Source organism: Bos mutus, chromosome X, assembly GCF_027580195.1.
Source record: "Bos mutus isolate GX-2022 chromosome X, NWIPB_WYAK_1.1, whole genome shotgun sequence".
Lineage (NCBI taxonomy): Eukaryota > Metazoa > Chordata > Mammalia > Artiodactyla > Bovidae > Bos > Bos mutus.
In genome coordinates, this window is record NC_091646.1 from 88,457,079 (window position 1) to 88,467,424 (window position 10,346).

At 40.5% G+C, this 10,346-nt stretch overlaps 1 protein-coding gene across 1 annotated transcript; it reads left to right on the top strand.

Annotated features, from left to right (window-relative positions):
- The first annotated feature begins 364 nt into the window (after window positions 1-364).
- On the top strand, window positions 365-772 carry LOC102277944 (NADH dehydrogenase [ubiquinone] 1 alpha subcomplex assembly factor 4). The gene has a single exon (XM_014476923.2). The coding sequence runs from the start codon at window positions 365-367 to the stop codon at window positions 770-772; it is 408 nt and encodes a 135-aa protein (XP_014332409.1).
- The last annotated feature ends 9,574 nt before the right edge of the window (window positions 773-10,346 follow it).

A 10,346-nucleotide genomic window follows, 5' to 3' on the forward strand; every position in this document is an offset into this window, starting at 1 on the left:
GTTGAAGGCAGGAGGAGAGGGACCAACAGAGGATGAGATGGTTGAATGGCATCACTGACTCAATGGACATGAGTTTGAGCAAGCTCGGAGAGATAATGAAGGACAGGGAAGCCTAGAGTGCTGTAGTCCATGGGATTGCAAAGAGACAGACATGACTGAGTGACTGAACAACAACAAAAGTTTGAGGTAGGGGTCGCCCCCATACTTGCGCATGCTCTGGTGTGTCCTGGAGGTCGCCTGCGCGGGTGTTTAACCACGTGTGGTGTAACTTAGGGCATCATGTTGTGAAGAAATGGGGCCTGCGGGGGCTTGCACCATCAGGAATTTCAACCTAGAGAACCAGGCTGAATAGGAAATCAGCAGAATGAAGCCCTCCCCCACTCCCAGGCACCCTTCCACCAAGAACCTCCTGCGAGAGCAGATGAGCAGCCATCCAGAAATTAAGGGAGAAATTGATAGAAAAGATGACAAACTGCTGTCATTACTAAAAGATGTGTATGTTGATTCCCAAGATCCCATGTCTTCTTTGCAGGTAAAGGATGCTGGAACACGTCAGAAGCCTAAGGAGTTCAGGTTGCCAAAAGACCATCAGTTTGACATGATGAACGTTAAGAACATTCCCAAAGGTAAAATTTCCATTTTAGTGGCATTGACACTTCTCAATAGTCATAAACTTTATCCAGACACATGGACTGCTAAGAAAATAGCTGACAAATACCATCTAGAACAGCAAGATGTAAATTCCCTTCTCAAATATTTTGTTACTTTTTAAGTAAAAAATCTTCCCCTCCTAAGGCAAGAAAGCAATACAAGCAAAATGAAGAGAATCTTGACAGGACTTTTCCTGTCCTCATCCCCATGCCCTGTTTATTTTCTTCATTTGTAGCATGTTAAATTATATAAGTTACCAATTGTGTTGAGCTCCCTCCTTGTGAGAGCTTGCTTTTTATGAACTCTTCTGAATTTTCAGGATGGCTGATAGGATTGATTTTTCTTTCTTTTAAGCTTTAGTATGGTTTAGTTTGTGTTCTTATGCAATATCAGCATGACTAATCAGCACATGTATAAATTTACTGTAAATAAAAGTTACTGTATTTTAAGCAAAAAAAAGAAAAAGTTTGAGGTAATTTTTTTATGCAGCCATAGAAAACTGATACAGTTTAGGTCAAGGAAATTTGTTTCCTATATGGATATTTAATTATTTCAGCATCATCTGTTAAAAAGGCCATCCTTTCCCCTTGATTTGACTTTGTACCTTTGTCAAAAATCATTGCATCATATTTGTGTGGGCCTATTTTTGTTCTGTTTCATTTATCTATTTGTCTATATTTATATCAATACCATGCTCTCTTAACTGTAGTTTTAGACTAAATCTTAAAATCAGGTAGGGCGTGCTCTCTCCAATCTGTTTTCATTGTCTAAAGTTGTTACGGCTGTTCTGAATCTTTTTTAGAATCAGCTTGTTATTTTTCAAACACACAAGTGCTCTTGCACACATGTGCACACACACACACACACACACAGATTAACTGAGTGAATTGAGATTGTGTTAAATGTATAGGTCAGCTTGTGGAGAATTGATATCTTAAGAATATTGATTCTTCCAATCAATGAATATGATATATCTCTCCATTTACTGGGATCTTTTTCAATTTCCCTCAGCAATATTTTATAGTTTTCAGGTCTTGCAAATATTTGTTTTCAAATTTATCCCCAAGAATTTCATATAGTTATGCTATTGTAAATAGTTTTATTTCTTTAATTTCATTTCCCAATTGTATATTTGTGTGTATTATACACACATATACACATAACTGATTTTTGTATGTTGATATTATCTACCACCTCTCAAGTTCTTATGTTTCACCTATAACCTCCAATTTGATCATATTTGGAGATAGGGCTTTGGGGAGGGATTTAGGGTTAGATTAGTTAATGATAGTGGAGCCATCATGATGGGATTAGTGGCCTTATAAGAAGTGGAAGAGAGAGAGCCTGCACAGCAAGAATGTAGCTATATGCAAGTCAGGAAGAGAACTCTCAGGAGAACCCCACCCTGCTGGCACCCTAAACTTGAACATCCAGACTCCAGAACTGGGAGAAGATACATTTTTGTTTTTAAGCATCACTTCCTGCCTCCCCACACACATACCAGTCTATGTATTTTGTTATGACAACCCAAACTGACTTATATAAACTTGTATCCTGCCACTTTGGTAATCTCATTTATACTAGTACCCTTTTTAAAAAGATAATATAGGATTTTCTACACAGACAATTATATCATCTGTTAATAATGTTGTAAACTCAGTCTCTGTGCCCTGGTACCGAATTGAATCTTGGAGATGGAGTTTTGGGTGAGGTAGAAAAGAATAGCTTTACTGCTTTGCCAGGCAAAGGGGGACACAGTGGGTTCCTGTCCTCAAAAACTGTGTGTCCCAACCTGGGAGGATTTGGTGAGGAATTTTATAGCAATGGTTCAAGGTTGGGTTGCCAATAAGGATCAGAGTGTACGGGGCTTGCATTTCCTTAATCTGGCCTTGGGTAGTTCTTGTCTGGAATGAAGAATGGTAAATCCGTTTGTTCGGGGGCGGGGGGAGGGGGTTAGTTCTGTAAAGAGCACAAAGATACTGTTATGCATATCCCTTGAGGCAGAAACAGGATCCTGCCCAAGGTTGCACTATTGTTTCTTGGCTGCTCCTCCTCCCTTTTCTCTGCATCCACCCCTCCCTCCCTTCTCTGATTAATAACTGTTCACACCTGCTCTTTGGAACTCAGGAAAGGTTATGGAGGCTGAAGTCTGTTCCTACAAACAAGGAATGAGGTACTCAGAAAATACCCAGGAATCCCACAGGGTCCTGCTCAGCTTCACTAATAAAGACAGTTTTAATTCTTCTTTTCTAATCTTCATGACTTTTCTGTTTTCTTGCCTTATTGTGCTGGCTAGAATCTCCAGTCTAATGTAGAATAGAGTAGTGAGAGTGGATATCTTTGCCTTTTTTAAGACCTTACAGGAAAAACTCTATTTTCTTTCTTTTTTTTTTTTTTTTTTACTTTACAATATTGTATTGGTTTTGCCATACATCAACATGCATCCGCCACAGGTGTACACGTGTTCCCCATCCTGAACCCCCTCCCACCTCCCTCCCCATACCATCCCACTGGGTCATCCCAGTGCACCAGCCCCAAGCTTCCTGTATCCTGCATCGAACCTGGACTGGCAATTCATCTCTTATATGATATTATACATGTTTTAATGCCATTCTCCCAAATCATTCCCCCCTCCCTCTCCCACAGAGTCCAAAAGATTATTCTATACATCTGTGTCTCTTGCTGTCTCGCAGACAGGGTTGTCATTACCATCTTTCTAAATTCCATATATATGCGTTAGTATACTGTATTGGTGTTTTTCTTTCTGGCTTACTTCACTCTGTATAATAGGCTCCAGTTTCATCCACCTCATTAGAACTGATTCATTCTTTTTAATGGCTGAGTAATACTCCATTGTGTATATGTACCACTGCTTTCTTATCCATTTGTCTGTTGATGGACATCTAGGTTGCTTCCATGTCCTGGCTATTATAAACAATGCTGTGGTGAACATTGGGGTATACGTGTCTCTTTCAATTCTGATTTCCTTGGTGTGTATGCCCAGCAGTGGGATTGCTGGATCATAAGGCAGTTCTATTTCCAGTTTTTTAAGGAATCTCCACACTGTTCTCCATAGTGGCTATACTAGTTTGCATTCCCACCAACAGTGTAAGAAGGTTCCCTTTTCTCCACATCCTCTCCAGCATTTATTGCTTGTAGACTTTTGGATCGCAGCCATTCTGACTGGTGTGAAATGGTACCTCAGTGTGGTTTTGATTTGTATTTCTCTGATAATGAGTGATGTTGAGCATCTTTTCATGTGTTTGTTAGCCATCTGTATGTTGTCTTTGGAGAAATGTCTATTTAGTTCTTTGGCCCATTTTTTGATTGGGTTGTTTATTTTTCTGGAATTGATCTGCAGGAGTTGCTTGTATATTTTTGAGATTAGTTGTTTGTCAGTTGCTTCATTTGCTATTATTTTCTCCCATTCTGAAGGCTGTCTTTTCACCTTGCTTATAGTTTCTTTTGTTGTGCAGAAGCTTTTAATTTTAATTAGATCCCATTTGTTTATTTTTGCTTTTATTTCCAACATTCTGGGAGGTGGGTCATAGAGGATCCTGCTGTGATGTATGTCGGAGAGTGTTTTGCCTATGTTCTTCTCTAAGAGTTTTACAGTTTCTGGTCTTATGTTTAGATCTTTAATCCATTTTAAGTTTATTTTTGTGTATGGTGTTAGAAAGTGGTCTAGTTTCATTCTTTTACAAGTGGTTGACCAGTTTTCTCAGCACCACTTGTTAAAGAGATTGTCTTTTCTCCATTGTATATTCTTGCCTCCTTTGTCAAAGATAAGGTGTCCATAGGTGCGTGGGTTTATCTCTGGGCTTTCTATTTTGTTCCATTGATCGATATTTCTGTCTTTGTGTCAGTACCATACTGTCTTGATGACTGTGGCTTTGTAGTAGAGCCTGAAGTCAGGCAGGTTGATTCCTCCAGTTCCATTCTTCATTCTCAAGATTTCTTTGGCTATTTGAGGTTTTTTGTATTTCCATACAAATTGTGAAATTATTTGTTCTAGCTCTGTGAAAAATACTGTTGGTAGCTTGATAGGGATTGCATTGAATCTAAAGATTGCCCAAAACTCTATTTTCAATTGAAAAAAAATTCTACTTTTTTAAATGATAAGTATGATATTATTTAGATTTTTCAAAGATGTCCTTTACAAATTTGAGACTGTTTCCTTTTATTCCTAGTTTACTGAGAATTTTTATTGACATAGATGTTGGTATTTTCTTTGCAAATATTATCATATTGATGTTTAAGACCTGCTTCCCTGGTGGCTCGGATGGTAAAGAATCTGCCTGCAATGCAGGACACTGAGGTTCGATCCCTGGGTTGGGAAGATCTCCTGGAGGTGGAAATGGCAACCACTCTAGTATTCTTGCCTGGAGAATCCCATGGACACAGGAGCCTGGCAGGGTACAGTCCATAGGGTCACAAAGAGTCAGACACAACTGAGTGACTAATACTTCTTCATACAGTGAAAAATATTCCATCCTTCTGTTTCTCCTTCCATTGGACAAAGAGAGAATAAAGAGTAGGAAGTCACTTTGATAAATTTCCTTTTTTCCTTTGAGGGGTCTTTCTCCAGAACAGTAGCTCTTTTGTGTGTAATCTGTGATTCTAGGTGAGATTGAAAGTCTGACAGTGGAGAAGTATGTAGCTGATAATCAAAACCTGAGATGGCAGGATTGTCTTTATTATTTGAATTTTAGTGTGTAACATATCTGGTATATATTGGATAAAGATACATTCTGTATAAACCACAATACCTAGAATGAAGCTGTGTTTATGTAACAGTTCTATAGAAATACTTATTGGCTTAGGAAGAGATAAAATAAATTTAAGACCTTAAAAATGTATAAAAGCATGAATCACATCTTTTTCCTCATAGGCAATCAATTAGGCTTTATTATCACTGACATTTTCTTTTGCAGATCAAGTCATGGCTATCTCGGGCTGGGAAAGCTGTTGTTGACATTGTTTCTCAGTCTCAAAGACTGAAAGTGAACATAAAATATTTGAAAGCAGGAATTGGAAGGAAAAACAAAACCCTGTCTGGGGAAATGTTACTTGCAGTGTCCAATCTCGGTGAATAAAATAAGGAGAGAGCTTTCCTAGCATTTCAGTTGTCACTTTTATTTGTCAATAAATGTTTTTGAATTTTCCCAAGTTAGGAAACAACCAGCGGCAGCAGCAGGGATGGCTAAGGCATAAGCTGCTTGGCTGATTATCTCAGCACTGACCTGTAAGCAGCCCCCTCTGGGGTGAAAGGCAATTGAGTCTCCCTATTAACTCTAGTCCTCAGCGACTCCCTAGCAGTCTCGGTTATCAGGCTGAGAACACATTGAGTTAAGTAGGAAGGCTCATGGCAGGTAATAGTTTTGTGACGCAGATGACTATCAGCAAGAGACTAAGCTGAAAATGACTTCTCTGGGGCAGCTGAGAATGGGAAATCAGGGTGAAAGTTGAGGTGGAGCTGCAAGGTTTGGTTTTCTAGCTTCTGAAATGGTCTTGCACTGTGGGTTAAAGGCCAGGGCTGTACTCATGAATATATACTATTTCTGGCTGCTGTAATTGATTAGCTACACTTTGCAGCTGGCTTGACGAGCCTTCAAGCTACTCAGGGCCCAAGGAGTGGTAAAGAATAGCATATCCATAGAAGCTCTGAGTTATTATTCGCCATGTGGAAACTGAGACAGCAAACCTAACAGCAATAAAATACTCCACATTAAATGGAGTGAATTCTGAACCATTGTTTTCCCAGCACTGCTTCCATGTTGGTTATATCACTTTGTATTTTACAGAGGGAAAAAAAAAAACTGTCAACACTTAATCTTTCTTTTTAAAAATTATTCATTTATTTATTTTTGGCTGTGCTGGGTCTTCATTGCTGTGTGGGCTTTCTGTAGTGGCAGCGAGTGGGCACTAAGCTCTAGTTGCAGTGCAGGGGCTGCTCACTGTGGTGGCTTCTCTTGTTGTGGAGCACGGGCTCCAGAGCACAGACTCAGGAGTTGAGGTGCACGGGCTTAGTTGCTTCATGGCATGTGGGCTCTTGCCGGGTCAGTTGGCAGGCAGATTCTTTACCGCTGAACCACCAGGGAAGCCCTTAATCTATGTAAGCAGATGGTATTCTCTGTGTGATGGGAAATGGATTCAACATCTAATGTGGCATGGCCTCAGGCTAAGACCTGGACTCTAGAGAAGACTTTATGGTGTTGGATTCCAGCTTTACCCCTATCCAGCTGTGTGGCCCTGGGTAAATTACTTCACCTCTCTGTGGCCCAGTAGCCCCATTTATAAAATGAGGATGATGAAATAAATGACTGCCTGGGTATGGTTGTTATTGTACTAAATAAGTTAATAGATATCTGTAGTCATGTACAAATGTGAAAGTTGGACCATAAAGAAGGCAGAGCGCCAAAGAATTGATACTTTTGAACTGTGGTGTTGGAGAAGGCCCTTGAAAGTCCCTTGGACATCAAGGAGATCAAGCCAGTCAATCTTAAAGGAAATCAACCCTGAATACTCATTGGAACAACTGATGCTGAAGCTGAAGCTCCAATACTTTGGCCACCTGATGTGAAGAGCCAACTCATTGGAAAAGACCCTGATGCTGGGAAAGATTGAAGGCAGAAGGAGAAGGGGCCAACAGAGGACAAGATAGTTGAATGGCATCACTGACTCAATGGACATGAGTTTGAACAAGCTCCAAGAGATGGTGAAGGACAGGGAAGCCTGGAGTGCTGCAGTCCATGGGGTTGCAAAGAGTCAGATACGACTTAGTGGCTGAACAACAACAAAGTTAATGGATATAAAATACTTCCAGTGTTTACCACATTCTAGATCTTATTCTAAGTTTTAGTCATTAGTGTTATCTGAAATGACAACAGGATAGCAGTGTACCTGTGTACAAGGTAAAGTTTAGAATTCAAGGTGATGTTACCATTTCATCCTTGACTTCAAACCTATTGCTAAAAGGCTTCCCTTTGTATTTGATAATTTTTCTCTTAGGTTTATTATTGTGCTGTCTTAGCTGTCTGCTGCTGCTGCTAAGTCACTTCAGTCGTGTCTGACTCTTAGCGACCCCATGGACTGCAGCCTACCAGGCTCCTCCATCCATGGGATTTTCAAGGCAAGACTACTGGAGTGGGGTGCCATTGCTTCTTCCGGTCTTAGCTGTCTAGAAGGTCTTCAAGTGGAGATTTAATTTCCCCTTTCATTTGCTCTGTAAATAAGGAGCAGCTAACACAAACAATGTGTGTTTGTACATATTACTTTTACCAAGTATATTTTTCACTAAATAAAAGCACTGGCTTTATGCAGCCTCTACACCTAGATGTTGTGAGTACAGACCTGCATGTTTTAACTCCTTGACTATCTAGTATTGTTAGCATTAAAAGTCCAAAGGGATACCACCTACCACTTATTGAGACAGAGGATGTGATGGTTGGATGGCATCACCTACACAACGGGCATGAGTTTGAGCAAACTTTGGGAGACAGCGAAAGACAGAGGAGCCTGGTGTGCTGCAGTCCATGGGATTGCAGAGTCAGACATGACTTAGTAACTGAACAACAATCATCTGTAAGGCTCTATACAACTACTTTACATAGCTAGTCTCCTGGAACTCTCACAAAATCTCTATGAATTGGCATTAGCCACACTTTAGAGATGGTGAAATAGAAGCTCAGAGGGATGGAGTTACTCACCAGTGTCACACAGCTCCATGGCCTGGTTCTGTTTGATCAATTAAAGCTTATTGGTTTGTTTATCACATGGCACTTCAGTTCTCCCTGTTTTAGCCTCACAAGTGTCTTCACTTTATGAACTCTTTATTGAATTTTTCTCCTCCTTGCCTTGTATTGCTTTGATAGTTGTTATCAACAGGCATAAACATCAGCATTACATGAAGCTAGTTCACTTTAGTTCAGAAAATTAAGCCTTGAGATTCCCTGTGTTGTAAATTAACAAAAGCATTACTTTCCAAGTCACCTGATGTGGTCACTAACAAAACTTTTTTTTTAATCCTGGCCTCAAATACTCTGATTAACTGAGAATTAAGTGACTGAAGTCCCCACTGTGCTCAGAATGTGGCCACAGTGATGGGGTGGGTGGATAAATACAGGTTGAGCTTTTCACAACAGACAGAAAAATTCATAGGCTTCATAAAGATTCTGGATTATTACAAGGGAAGAAGATCTATTCATCAAAGCTATGATTGAAGGAGGGACAGCTTCTCAGTTCTTCTCTTTTCATGTTTCAGTGGCAGCACAGCACAGCAGTTCAGAAACACTGATGCATGCTGGAGCCATATGGCTGACTTGAAATCACAGCTGGACGTTAGAGGCCATGTAATGTCAGGCAGCTACTTGACTTGTCTAATCTCCAAGCAGCCCTATGTGGTAGGTACTGTCATTGTCCCACTTCATGGATGAGGAGACTAATACACAGAGACTTTATATAACCTGCCTTAGTTTATCCTGGTGGCATATCCTCAAGCCTTGTGATTCTGGGATTAAGAGCCAATCCTTTAGGCTAGGGCTTTGGTATATAAGAAGCCATGATTAAAAGGAAATTTCAGATGAAATTACTTGTCTCTTTTCCAGCCGTATCTGCCAGCCCTTTTCCTTACCTATCAACAGTGTAATTACTATTCTCTTGACACACTTCCCTCCTTCCATCCCTCCCCAAGCTCTATTCTAATTTATCTCACATTCTCACAGGTGGAAAGCATCTGTTTCCAAGCCAGTGATATGGATTTGTGGGAGGAAAAGTGATGAGAGTGGGGTGCACACTTGATGGATCATATGGAGGAATACCAGGAACCATCCTCCATAGCTCTGTGACATTCTCGTGACCCACGACTTTCAGCTAAGTTCCTCCAAGTGCCTGCCAAACCAGTGCTGCTTGAACTTTCACATAAGAGTCACCTGGGGATATTGTTAAAATGAAGAGTCAGACTCATTAGGTCTGTGGTGAAACCTACGATCTGTATTTTTAAGAAGTTCCTGGGTGATGCTGATGCTGCTGGTTCATGGACCACATTTTGAGTAGTTAAATGCGAACTCATTCTTCTCTTGAAAGACAGAACAAAGATGGTGTATCTGTGGAGACTGTTCGGGACATTTAAGGACTATAAGAGGGGTCTGACCAGGGTTCTCCTAGAATATCCTGCTAATGAGAATCAAGATTTATTATAAGTCCTAATGACTGGTGGTTTCTACAGTTGTTCCAGTTTGTAATGGCTGGCAGGCCTGGGTGAGCTGCCACTGGAGATAACTTGAACTGTGGCTTTCCCACTAGCCCAGTCTGTAAGCCTTGCTACTGCTGTCCTATTCCTGAGTTTACCTTGAGTTCCTTCTCAGATTAAGCCCCTAGAATACCAGGGCCTTGACTGGAGCCCTGACAACCTGTCTAGTCTTGCCAGCCCTCCTTTTATTAATAATAACTCATGACCCTGATCTTACGCCATGAGACCCTGGGGTCCTCCCCTGAAGGTAGCCCAGAAATGTTCATGCCTCCACTTGCCTGACTACAGTTGTTGTCACTGACCTGTGATTTTGGGGATTTGGGGCAGTGTGGGACCTTTAACACTGGCTCTGTATCCCTTTTTAAAAATATTTATTTATTTGGCTGTGAGGAATCTTTTTATTTTATTTTATTATTTAACTTTACAATATTGTATTGGTTTTGCC

Bases quoted from the DNA above. Each gene is read 5' to 3' on its own strand.
- LOC102277944 (XM_014476923.2), top strand. From the start codon at position 365: ATGAAGCCCTCCCCCACTCCCAGGCACCCTTCCACCAAGAACCTCCTG.